The sequence below is a fragment of the Zosterops lateralis genome (assembly GCF_965231275.1).
Source record: "Zosterops lateralis genome assembly, chromosome: 4".
Taxonomy (NCBI): Eukaryota; Metazoa; Chordata; class Aves; order Passeriformes; family Zosteropidae; genus Zosterops; species Zosterops lateralis.
Genome location: NC_139765.1, coordinates 23069326 through 23081455, shown reverse-complemented (window position 1 = coordinate 23081455; position 12130 = coordinate 23069326). Strand labels below are relative to the sequence as shown.

Here is a 12130-nt window from a genome sequence, read left to right as displayed (position 1 = left end):
GGCTACAACACCTGCCTGTCTTCATCCTGTTGAGCCATCACGGGCGGGCTGTGGCCCTCTTCGCTATCTGATTGGACAAAACAACTGCCCGTCAGGCTCTCCGGGTCACAGCCTCCACTTCCCGCCCCGCCTCTCTCCCACCCGCTCACTCTCCATTGGCTGCATGTACGGGTTGCGTCGCCTTCCATTGGTCGAGAGGACACGGCTCACCCCGTTGCTATGGAGATGTCCCGCCCCTCTCCCTGACCGGGCCGTGACGGGATGGAGGGCGGCGGTGGGGCTGACGGGGCGCTCGGCGTGGGGCCGGAACCGGGACCAGAGTCAGAGCTAGAGCCGGGACTGGGGCTGGAGTCGGAGCCACAGCCGCGCATCGCGCTTCCGCCACTGGGACTGGGCGCACCCCTCGGTTACCTGCACGTCCTGTGGCAGCGGGAGGAGCCCACGGGCAAGATCCCGGCCCGCCGCCTGCGCAGGGCCGCCCGCCTCCACCGCCGGCTGGGGCCGACGGGCAAGGAGGCCCAGGGTGAGCGGCGGGCGCGTAGAGCCGCTGTTGGCTCCGGAACAGCCCCTCCTTCGGTCGGCTCCGCACGGCGCTTCGGGAGGGAGGTCGGCTCTGTTGGGTGGGCGGCTGGGGAAGGCATCCCAGTCCTGCTAGGGGAGGGTGCCCGCGGTCAGCTTCGGGTGGAGATGAGAACGATTTTTACCTGGTGTCTTGATCTGCTTCTCGTTCTCTGGAGCCAGGAGCAGCGTGATTTGACCCCTCACTTGTGCTCGAGCACAGGGATGGAAGTGTTTTATTCGGTAAACGTGTCTTTTTCCTCTGTGCTTTCTAGTAATTGCTTTCTTTCCTCCATAGCTCTGAAAAGGCTGCGTGAAGCTGCCAATAGCAATGATTTGGACACAGGTAAGACTTCTGTCAGTCCCACTTGGGACCTCTTCTTGGATGGGCAGTATATCAAGGGCTCTTAGGTTAGGAGAGGAGGAAGCAGCTGCGGATAATTTGTGGACAGGATGTTTTAGATGCTAAAGATCCATAAAATGCTTTTTTAAATACTGAGTTTGTTCTCCGAGCAGAGTGGAGCTGGTTATTGTGTTCACTTTTTCACTGCACCTGGTTCATTGTGTTAGTTTTCCATCTGCCTGGAGCTAAATTTGCACTGCATTGTTCCAGCTGTTTTGGTATGTTCTTTTGCCCAGTTGTTAGCAGCAAGAGAATAATGTTTTTGTTTAGGTGGAAAAGTTACAATTATCTAAGCCATACCCTGTGTGATGAGGCAGTGTAACCCAGTAGATAAGAACCAGGGCCAGAGCTGGACTCTTACCTTCTGGTTTCTGCAAAATGCCCCTGTGGTCCATAAATTCTGCTTTCCACATGTCCAGCCTCAACACTACATCTCTCTCTCTCAGGCTTTGTTAAATGAAGCATATCAGAGTTAGTTTATCGAAACTTAAAGTTTTAGTAGTTTTAGCAATCTATGTTCCTACAAAAAATAACCTAATAACTTTGCTAGATGCTGGCTAAGAGTGATATAAGAATAACACACAATTTATAATTAATGAATATTGATTATGACTGAACAACTTAAAATATAATTAAAACAATTAAGTAAAATTACTAAAAGGTTCTGACATTTCCAACAATTCCTCCCTTTGGAAGTGATCTTAATTTTCCTTTAAGATTACTTCCACTTAAATCATTGAGAATCTGGCAGAACTTAAGACATCAAAATGCAAAAATTCTGCTTGTGTTTTGTTATAAGCTATCATAGATCATTCATTCCAAATGAAATTCCAAATCGGGGTATTATCTCTTTTACCAATATCTTGGTAACTTCTCTTGCTTTGTTGGTGCAAACGGCTATACAAAAAATGTGTCAGCTAAAACCAATAGGTATCAATATCCCTCTTGTTGAGGTAACTCAGGAAAATCTATTTGCCTATAAACTCCAGGACAGTTCTCTCTTTTTATAAAAGGGAGGTCTTTTGTAGGGCTGTGGATTGTGTTGCAAACATATTTTACACTGTCTACACTTTTGATTTGTGGTATTTTTACACTAATTACTTAGTGTTTCAAGTTATCTCTAATAGCTTCTGCTCCCCAATGTCTTTCTCTGTGTTTATCTTTGCTTGTCTCATCTCTGCTCGAGGTACTGTGTATGGTATGTCATTCCATTTCTCTTTCTTTTGGCAATATAACATCAACTCTAAAATACCATTTTGGTGTAAAACACCATGAACTGGCCCTTTTTCTTGATTATCTAATAGATAATCTGGCCACCAGAGAATACAATATTCTATTAACTGTGTCTGAGTTAAAAAATTGCTTTTAAATGCTTTCCAGTGCTGCAAAATACAACCTAAAATTGAACGTTTGGGTATTCCCCCTCTTCCTTGGTTCAAGAAGACAAATGGAAACCCGCAGTAAATAAAAATTCCAGCAATCAGTAAAACAGACATGAGAGAGCGCTCTGTGCACATGAATACAATTCCAGTCACTCAAACAGGAGCAGCCGCTGTGCTAATGCCGAGGAGAGAGCTCTGAGCAAACAATCCTTGCTTTAACAATTTACATTACCCAAAACCAAACACTTAGTACACACCAAATACCCTAAAATTCACAGTAAACATGAAATGGCTTCAACACTCTTACAGCAAATTAATTTTCATACAAACTCAGTTTATAGTTATAACACACATTACCACATGCTTGCATTTTCCAGCACTAACACATACCATAGGCTTTAATAAGCACAGAAATATCTGGGAAAAACCCTTCCACAATGTGGCTTTTTGGGCAAGCAGCACCGTGTGACTAATTTATGGGAAAAGCAGAGGGTGAAGACTCAAACCACACCTTTTGATGGTCACTCATATAGTTTTACAATTACAGTTTTCCAACTAGGCAGTGGGAGTCAAGCACAATTCCATTAATATTCACTTACAGAGTTTTACACTAACTTTTAATAGAAAATAGCCAATTATATCATCAATTTCTTTATTATATTAGAGAGTGCAAGCTTATGATTAAGTATACTTTTTTAAACCTTCATTAATCTCTTAATAAACTCCCAGGGGTTTTTGCCTTGAACTCACCTGGATCAGAGGACTGAAAAATTTTCTTGAAAAAAAGACTTTCAGTGTGCACCAAAGTCCTTGATCTTGTAAGTCTGTGGAACATCAAATGTGCTGTCATACCTGGGTCACCAGTAAATTGTTACCAAATTCTCTGAAATTGTTGTGTAAATAAACCCCTCTAACACTTTCCTTTTAGTGTTAGTGTGTAGATGTTACTTTGTTGTTGGCAAGGACAAATTTGTGTGGCTCACAAAATTCTGGCCTCCACTCAGACACAGATATAAAACTTCTTCACTTATTTATACTTTTTAGCAAACACAGAAATTAATGCTTATTGGTTATAAATGACATAATTCTCTTTTATGAATTAGTATTCTGTCCTCTATGAGTTATTGATTTCTCACTTCTCATGCTAGTTAGTCCATATTTTTAGTCTTTTTAGTATCTTTTTCCTCTTGTAAGGACTTTCCAACACATATACTGAGTCTTTGTTAGTCCCTTCTTTATCTTCTGGTTTCTGCAAAGTCCTTGTGGTCCATAAATTCTACATTCCAGATGTCCAACCTCAACCATACATCTTTCTCTGCTTTACTTCATTGAAGCATATCAGAGTTAGTTTATCAAAAGTTAAAGTTTCAGTGGTTTCTCCAAGCTGTGTTGCTACAAAACTACATTATGACAGCTTTGCTAAAGCAGTAAATTCTTAAATTACTGAGAGTAGTTTAAGAATCACACACTATTTATAATTTATATATAGATTATGATTAACTAAAGCAATTAATTTCAAAGTTAATTAAATCCACTAACTAAAATTATTAAAAAGTTATATTGTTTTCAACAGGAAGATGAAAGAATGCAATTTTATGGAAGTCTTGGTTTCAATCCACCTTGTATTTGATAGACAGGTTCCTGCATTTACAATCCTCTTGTGTTTTGTTTACTCTGCAACTTGAGGAAGTGTGATATGATTAATTTATTTTTCATCAACAAGTAAACATCTCTGTTGTTTCCTGTGGTGGCACTGGGTGGAGAGGTTATGTCATTCCTACTTGGTTCAGGGGAAGAGTAGCTAAGGTGTTCCTGTTAATGGTTCTCACTGGGGCACTGTCAGTCTCCCTGTCTTTCTTCTGAAATAACAAACATTCCATGCTAATGCCACTTTCATCTTTTCAGGTGTTTCTTTCAGTTCTGTACCACACTTGAAGTAGGAGGTGTACAGGAAGAAATTCAAAGGTGGCTATAATTTACTTTCTGGAAGCTGAGATGAATGGTGACTTTCAGTGGCCTGAGACAATCTTAGCTGTTTGTAGAATATGCTGCTTAAGAATCTCAAAATATAGTGAACCTGTCAGCATTTTTAACAGCTATGGAATGAGCTATATTTTACACACCAGATAGTATATTAGGATGATCTCAAAACAACAGGAGTAACAGCCCTTATAGTTGCCCCTAACACATGTTGCTGTAGGTGCTATTTTTATGCCTCTAATCTTTCCACTCTTTACTCGGCTCTTGGCAGGTCAGTGCATTCCCCTGCCTGCTTCCCAAACTGTAGCCACCATTGGTTAGGAAGGAGCATAGTCAAAAGAGGTGTGGAGGAGTGGCTTTTCTCACTACCTGTGGTTACACTGTGAAGCTTCTGACCACGGGCCCATGTTGATGTCAAAAGTTTACATAGGTGCAGAAAATGACCGTGTAAATTCATAGGGAAAGCCCATGGAGGGATAGTAAGCACAGGATGCTAATTCTGTCTTGGGAAGTGCTGGAGATGCAGCTGACTAAAACCAAGAGTTAGTCCTTCCTATCCTTTTGTATTCTTCTCTAGGTGTTTGCTGCTGATGGTCCTTGGAGCTTGAAAATTTAGCTAGGTGGATCTTTAGCTGTTAGAGCTGTTGGCTTATCTTTTATGGCAACATGTGGAAGGTGGTGAAGGCTGAATCAGAGGGTGGAGGTTATACTGCTTAGGCTGGTTCTGCTGAGTTAGGGTACTGGTGGGAACTGGTTCAAGTCCAGGTGACTTGGCAGCTGACAGCACATGTATCTGCCCCTAAAAGAGCAGATAGCATTACCTCTCTCTGATCAGGTGCCCCTTCAACTTACATGCATTCTTCTCCTTGGTTCTCTCAGTGCAGCAGTTGTTGGAGGATGGAACTGACCCCTGTGCTGCAGACGACAAAGGCCGGACAGCCCTGCACTTTGCTTCCTGCAATGGCAATGATCACATCGGTGAGTGGGGGTGGGGGGAGCTCTGTCTCTCTGTGGTGGGGATTTTGAAGGGTGCTCTTTATTTTGATTCAGCACCTGTGATGTTGCTCTTTTCTGTTCCTTTTCTGTCAAAGTTGCCAACTCTGGCCCCAGGGCTTGCCATGTCTGCCTGCTGAAGGGGGAGCAGGACCCCGTACTTCTAGGGCTGTACTGGTGCAGAGGCAGGTGTGTCCTTCTTCCCAGTTCTTCGCATCAGGGAGCCCAGGATCAGTGGCACTTGCCCGGCTTTGTGCTGAGTCTTTCTGCATTTCTGTGCAAACTCCTGTCCCTGTCTCAGTAAGGAAGCTGATGAGCTGAACAGAAATACCCATGTGGCAACCTGTTGGCTGCCACATGGACCTGTGGGGCAAAGGGAATGGACTTATGTGGCTCTTTTTTCTTCTTTCTAGTCCAACTACTTCTGGACCATGGGGCTGACCCAAACCAGAGAGATGGGCTGGGCAATACTCCCTTACACTTGGGTAAGTGCCAGGCAGATGAGCTTTGCATGCAGAGAAGTGAGGTGAGAACCTCCTTACTGTTCCTTTCCTCTCTACCTTCGTCTTGCCTGTGCCTCACAGAATGCTTCCCCAGATTTAAGGACCTAGGAGGGACTCTTTGCACTTCATTAGATTCACTTCTCACAAAGATTTAGTTAAAAAAAGGGTTTGAGAAAATTGATTTCCCTCCCTCTGCCAGCCCCAAGGAGTGCAAGATCTATTTCAGATAGATTACTCAGGCTTGAGTGGGAGATTACCTTAGCATTTGAGCCATTCCTCTTTCCCTGGCAAAGAACTCCTTTGGGAAGCAGCAAAAGCTCTGTGCTTGAGCAGAAACTCATTTGTGTTTTTACCTCTGAGTTGTGTGTCCTGCATTTTCCCTCCCCAGCTGCCTGCACAAACCACGTTCCTGTCATCACCACGCTGCTGCGCGGAGGTAACATTTCCTCTATAAGTTACAGCCTGTCCCCTTCCTGCCCTGTTGATACTCCCCAGCGACACCAAATCCTGACGACAGACCTCACTGTCCCTGCTCGTTCATCTTGTAGGGGCCAGAGTTGATGCCTTGGATCGAGCTGGCAGAACTCCATTGCACCTTGCCAAATCAAAGCTGAATATCCTGCAGGAAGGATTCTCCCACAGCCTGGAGGCTGTACGCCTTGAAGTGAAACAGGTAAAAGAAACAGTCCTATGTTCTGGAAAGTTGGTGCATCCCCTGGCAACCTCCTGCACCCTTTACTTAAATGCCTGTCTGTAGACTCAACTGCTGTGGGAAGAGGTTGACTTAATTTTCAGAGACCTTCCTTTTTCCCAGCCTCTACTTTAATTTTTTCCAGGGCCTCCCTTGGCTCTGTAAGCTAAGGATGCATTGAGTGTCTGGATTCTTGGGCTATATGGAGCATTCTCTTTTCTTCAACCACAATGCTTACATCAGGAGAGGGACCACAGCATGAGGCTGTAGCTGTGGCATACACACGCTCTGTATTCCTAGCACAGTCTAGCCTGCTCCAGTGTGTGGAAGCATGAAATAGGAAAGCACTCTGAGGCCTGCAAATACATGGGGCATTGGCCTCAGTTCAGGAGCCACACAGATACAAGAATTTTTATCCTCTGTGCATAAGCAGATCCTGCTGGAATTAGAAGTCCCTGCTCTTCACAGTGAGGAAAGCTAACTTGCCATAAAGAAAAGTTTGGTGCTTTCACGGCTAGACCTTATGCTACTTCAGCTGGGCTTATCTCTCATCCCTGTTCTTTACCAGGCACAGAAATGACAACTAGTCCGTCTGTGACTGCCTCTGGTAACTCACTGGATTCTGATGCTGCCATTAGTGCTGTGTAGCTGCCTTGCCTGGGTTTGTCTCTAGAGGCCATGTATTCTGCCATGTGCTGCAGCTTCAAAGCTGTGTGCTTGGCAATTTAATTGCAATTCAATTTTTCCTGTAAAAACACCCAGCCTCGTGCAGCTCTCTGATGTTTGTTTCTTATGCCTGTTTGTTTCAGATTATCCAGATGTTGCGGGAGTACCTGGACCGTTTGGGGAGGCATGAGCAAAAGGAACAGCTGGATGACCTCTGCTCCAGGCTACAGATGACTAGCACAAAAGAGCAGGTAGGCATCATTGAGCTACTCTGACTCACCTTCTTGTGTTGAGACTCCTGTGTTTAGGAGAATGCAACTCCATGAGAAATGGGACGTTGAAGACATGGTTATTGCTCGCATTGGGTCTAGTGGGCAAGTTATATGATGACTGATGGTACTCCTTTAGGTGAAAATTCAAAATGCAGAAAGCATTGTAGTGCCAAGTAGCAGGGAGGCTGAGGGCACAGTCAGTTTAAGTCCAGGATCAGCACAACCACGTGGGGCTGCAGGGCCTGGAGTTTTTTTCCTACAAAAGACTGGCTCCTAGAAACAGGCTTAGAGGAAACAGCCCAGATACTATTGTTGAGTTTTGGTAATGTAGCAACATGCTTGTATTTTAAGGACTGGCTAAATCACATAGAGCAGAGGTCAAGCATCACGTCCTGAAAAATGGGGAGAAGCTCCCATTGACTTAGATTAAGGCTTGCTTGATCATGAGGATAGTAGCCCTTCTGAATGATTGTTGGCACCAAAAGTATTCTGTCCTAGTATAAGTTCAGCATGGGCATTACTGGCAATTCTAGTGCAAGGGTGGTCTCTACTGCATGGGGGTTTCTTCTGTGGTGGTAGGTGGCTGCACAGCTGCATTCTCCTCCCTGATGGCCATCTGTATTCTTCTGTCAGGTGGATGAGGTTACAGACCTCCTGGCCAGCTTCACATCACTCAGCCTGCAGATGCAGAAGATGGACAACAGGTAATGGGCTGCCAAATCAACTTACTGAAGCCGCAGGAGAAGCCTTAGAGAGAAGAAAAGGAAGCTGAAGTTTACTTCAGATCGCTGACTAAACATTGCTGCCAGCAGCCATTCCTGCCAGACTGACTCTCCAGTGGTGCTCAGGCTGTTCCTGTTGGTTTACTCAACAAAGGCAACAGACAAGAATGCTGCAGCTGTGACTTGGGGGTAAAAGAGCTGCACTACTTATTACCAGATGGGTTGGCGATGAAATAGGGTGCCCTTTCCAGAGATATTTTGCCTTCTCCTAAGTATGTCAGCTCAATGTAGGCCAAAGTGACCAATACCGTGTGCAGTTACCAGCCCTGACTAGTGCACTCAGCAACTGCCCAGCATCATGGAAATTCTTGGAACAGGCACCTTTTCCCACCTTCATACTACTCAATTGCATGAGGGAGAAAGTTAATGCCTTGAAGAGCAGAAAGTGTAATGAGAAGAACACATGTTTAATTCTGCACACTAGAAGCTGAGCAAACATTCTGCCTTAGGAAACATGCACTGATGAGGCTTAATCCTCACCTTCCCCAGAGCCTGCTGTCAGAGGGCAGACAATGTAATCCCTCTGGTTATAAGTGGGATACAAAGTTTTTCATGGCTAGACTAACACTTTTCACTGGACCCATTTTTTAAGTCTGCTGCGAGTTAGTGCTTAAATACTACAGTGTAACATTTGCAAAAAATACTCACAAGTATTATTGTACACAAATAGCAGGTCAGAGCTGCCCTGATGCGAGAATAAGGATTGGAGGGTGACAGTCTTAACGCAGTTCTAGTCAGACATCTACATCTTGCAGAAAAAACCCACCATAACTAACTTTTGTGTTTCCTCTTACTGGCAGTCACAGGCAAGAGGTCCAGTTGTGACAGGAGGTATTGTGCATTCACCTGTATTATTGGGCTAGGATGGAGGCAGATTTACTTCTGCTTCAGCAGCACCAAACCCATTGCTCAGCCATTCTGTGTCTCTTGCTTTTCATGGAGAACCCAAAGTGCAGTGTGAGAAACAAATTATGGCTTATGCTGGGAACCTGAAGTGATGCAGCTATGAAGGAAGCATGGAATTGCTCTTACTGCTTTCTCGCTTCTCCCCACTATGGTTAGCCAAGAAGATTTAGGTTGCTTTGTTGTGGAGCAGGGATCCAGCAAATCTTGTTGATAGGCACCAACAGCAGCAGGGTGACAGGAACATGCAAGTAGTAATCTGAGTTCCCACCTCTGTACCACACCATGGTGTGCTGGTAGACATACCTATCCCACAGCTTGGACGTCACTGGTTTGAAAGAGTTTATTATTAGAATTCAGCTTAAATATACAGCAGCCACAGTTTGGAGCATTCTTCAGAGATCTGTAGGTCAGCATGCTCTCTGATATCTCCCTCTTGTCCAGGAAGAGGCTAAGTGGACCTCTGTTCAAAGCTGAGATACTTGAAACAGGCATGGCTTTTAGATGGGTTTGTCTTTGGGCCGCTGGAGGACACAGCTGGGAGCAGCAGTCTGGTGTCTGGGCTGGAGCTGTAACTGTGCATATTGATACTTCATTATAATGTGCTGGATGGGAAGGATTCCAAGAGGGTGGGAGACAATCTGACCTTTTTGTATTTTCAATTTCAATAAAATCCTGTCAACCTTTTATGACTCCTCAGCCAAGTTCTCTTTTCAGAGTGGCCCATTCCTCTTTCTTTACGTCTCTTCCAGGCCACATGCACAGCACTGGACTTGGTAACTGCTACTCTCATATGCTTCTCAAATCAGAAGCGACAACACAAAGCTGTTTGCGTTCAAACACAACTCTGTTTGCAGATTGAAGTACAGAGTTGCTGGCTGACCTTTTCTGATCCTGACTTCCACAGCCAAGAAATCCAAATTTAAATTCTAGGTAGTTGCTGTGAAACTGTACAGAGGAAAGAGAATCCCAACAGGAGTGCTTCAAGCTGGAAGATGAGATATTTTGCAGAGAGGAAAAGCAGCCTTTCCCAGTGGCAGAAATTGTGCCTTTCCCCATGCTAAATAAAATGGCGTGCTGTGAAGAGACAGCAAGAGGATGAGGGGCTGGGGAGGGACATCTGGGCAGGGCAGAGAACTTCCAACATGGCCCCTATGTGAGGGGCAGGTGACCTTCATGCCCCATCTTACTGAATTTGTCTCTTCCTGTCTTTATGGCTCAGTCTTGATGTCCACATACACTCAGTTGCCAGCGCTTCTAACATCAGCAGCCTTGTTGCTGAGGAGACCATTAAAGGGCCTGAAGAGCACGTGGCTAAAATGGTCTTTATCCCTGCAGTTACTTCAGTTGCTGATGTTGTCTCTAAGTAGATACCTCTTAGAAGCTTACCTCAAACCCGGGAACACATCTAGCTGAGACTCAGAGTGAAGCTTTTAGTCTCAGCACACGTGATGTTGTCCACAGTTCTTCAGGCTTTTGTCTTGCCTTGTGCTGGGTTTTTTCTTAACAGCTCCTGACAGAGGGGAAAGGTGGGGGTGCTGCAGCCAGCCAGGAGCAATTGTCTCGCTTCTTTTGCAGCACTGCTCCCACAATGGCAGGAGAAGCAATAATACCCCAAATGGAAGTTGGAAGTTTTGCCACTGCTTTAGCAGTAACACCAGGTAAGAGAGAAAAGTGCATCTCGTTTTCAGTGGGGAAAAAAAAAATGTATCATGTAGGAATTGTATTCTATGAGTCACTGCTTTCCTGCCTCAGGGCTTGAAGCTGTGGGCTGCCCTGAGCCATATCATGTGTTTGGCATTGGATGGAGAAAAGTTTTAGGTTTCTTTGCATCAGCCAGTCATACCCAGAGCCTGAACTACCCTGTAATGCTCAGCAGCTGTATCCAGAATGAGAGTTGGGTGATGGGCAGGAAAGAAGCTGTTCCAGGGAAGGAGAAAACATGGCTTCCCACTATGTTGACTGGCACTGCCTGGTTTTCTTCCTGCTTCTGGCTAGAGGCCTAGAGGCTTCAGCTTCTCCCAGCAGCTTTTCTCTGTCCTTGCACTCTGTGCCACAGATTTCCCTGCACAACCCCTGAGGTTGGTAGCAGTTTTCTGCACCTTCCAGAGGGGTCTGCTGCAGTAATGGAGAATGAAAACATCAGCACAGGTTTCCCTCTGCTCTTTATTTTGCCATTAAAATCAGTCCAAACTCCTCATTTTCTTTGTGCTACACCATCAAATGCATCCCCCAGATCCCTCCCTGAGCAATGATTAGTTCCTGTTCTCAGGGCCATGATATCAACCAGAACTTTAGGCTTTGGTTCCCTCTCACCACTATCTGACCTCCAAATACACTGCATTTCCCCTCCCAATTCAAAGCATGTGATCTGCAGAATTCCCAGCCATTGAACCCAGCAGCAACCTCCCTGGCTCTGAGGCTGCTGCTGTACTACAAGATGCAACCAAAACCAGCCAGACTGAGGATCTGCCTCAAGCAAGTGAACTGCTGACAACCTGCTTGTGTCTCACAGAGGAGCCATAGCAGAAGCAACAGCCCTGACAGCCCTGACAAGGCCTCCCAGCAAAGCTGCAAATGACCTTTCTCTGGAGCAGCCACTTCACCCACACAATTGAATGCAAAGCACACACTGCAAAATGTGTGTGAACATCAAGAACTTGTTCAGCTCTTCAGCAGCCAAAATAATTAATCTCCAACAGCTAAACTCATTTACTTCCTCCACCTTTACCTTTCTAGCAGACTTCAAATCCAGCACCATAATTATCTGCGCTGCTAAGGAAGCCCCATGAAGTGTCTTTAGGGCAAACTTCTCACCCTTTCATCCACTTCCTTTGCTCACTCTGTGAGCAAAGATGTCTTCCATCACAGAAAGATACTTACAGAGAGATGCCTTCTTCATGTATTGTGCCTGGCCAGCCTCGGGGAGCAGCCCTGGGCAGGCCAGCGCCCATGGGGTGACTAGGTGGAGGAATCAGCAAGTTTTGATTGGGAAGA

The 12130-nt window shown here is 45.2% G+C and overlaps 1 protein-coding gene across 2 annotated transcripts; it reads left to right on the top strand.

Moving 5' to 3' along the window:
- Nucleotides 1–261: 261 nt before the first annotated feature.
- ANKRD54 (ankyrin repeat domain 54) lies at nt 262–9820 on the top strand (the record flags this gene model as incomplete). 2 transcript variants are annotated; one of them, XM_083859714.1, is made up of 8 exons in its annotated part: nt 262–523; nt 857–904; nt 5203–5301; nt 5730–5801; nt 6208–6255; nt 6368–6492; nt 7320–7427; nt 8082–9820. In XM_083859714.1, 8 exons carry the CDS (start codon nt 262–264, stop codon nt 8154–8156), a joined length of 837 nt encoding a protein of 278 aa, XP_083715840.1. In that variant the 3' UTR covers nt 8157–9820. The 2 variants fall into 2 exon arrangements, with proteins under 2 accessions (XP_083715840.1, XP_083715839.1); XM_083859713.1 differs by having other exon boundaries at nt 262–904.
- Nucleotides 9821–12130: the final 2310 nt, after the last annotated feature.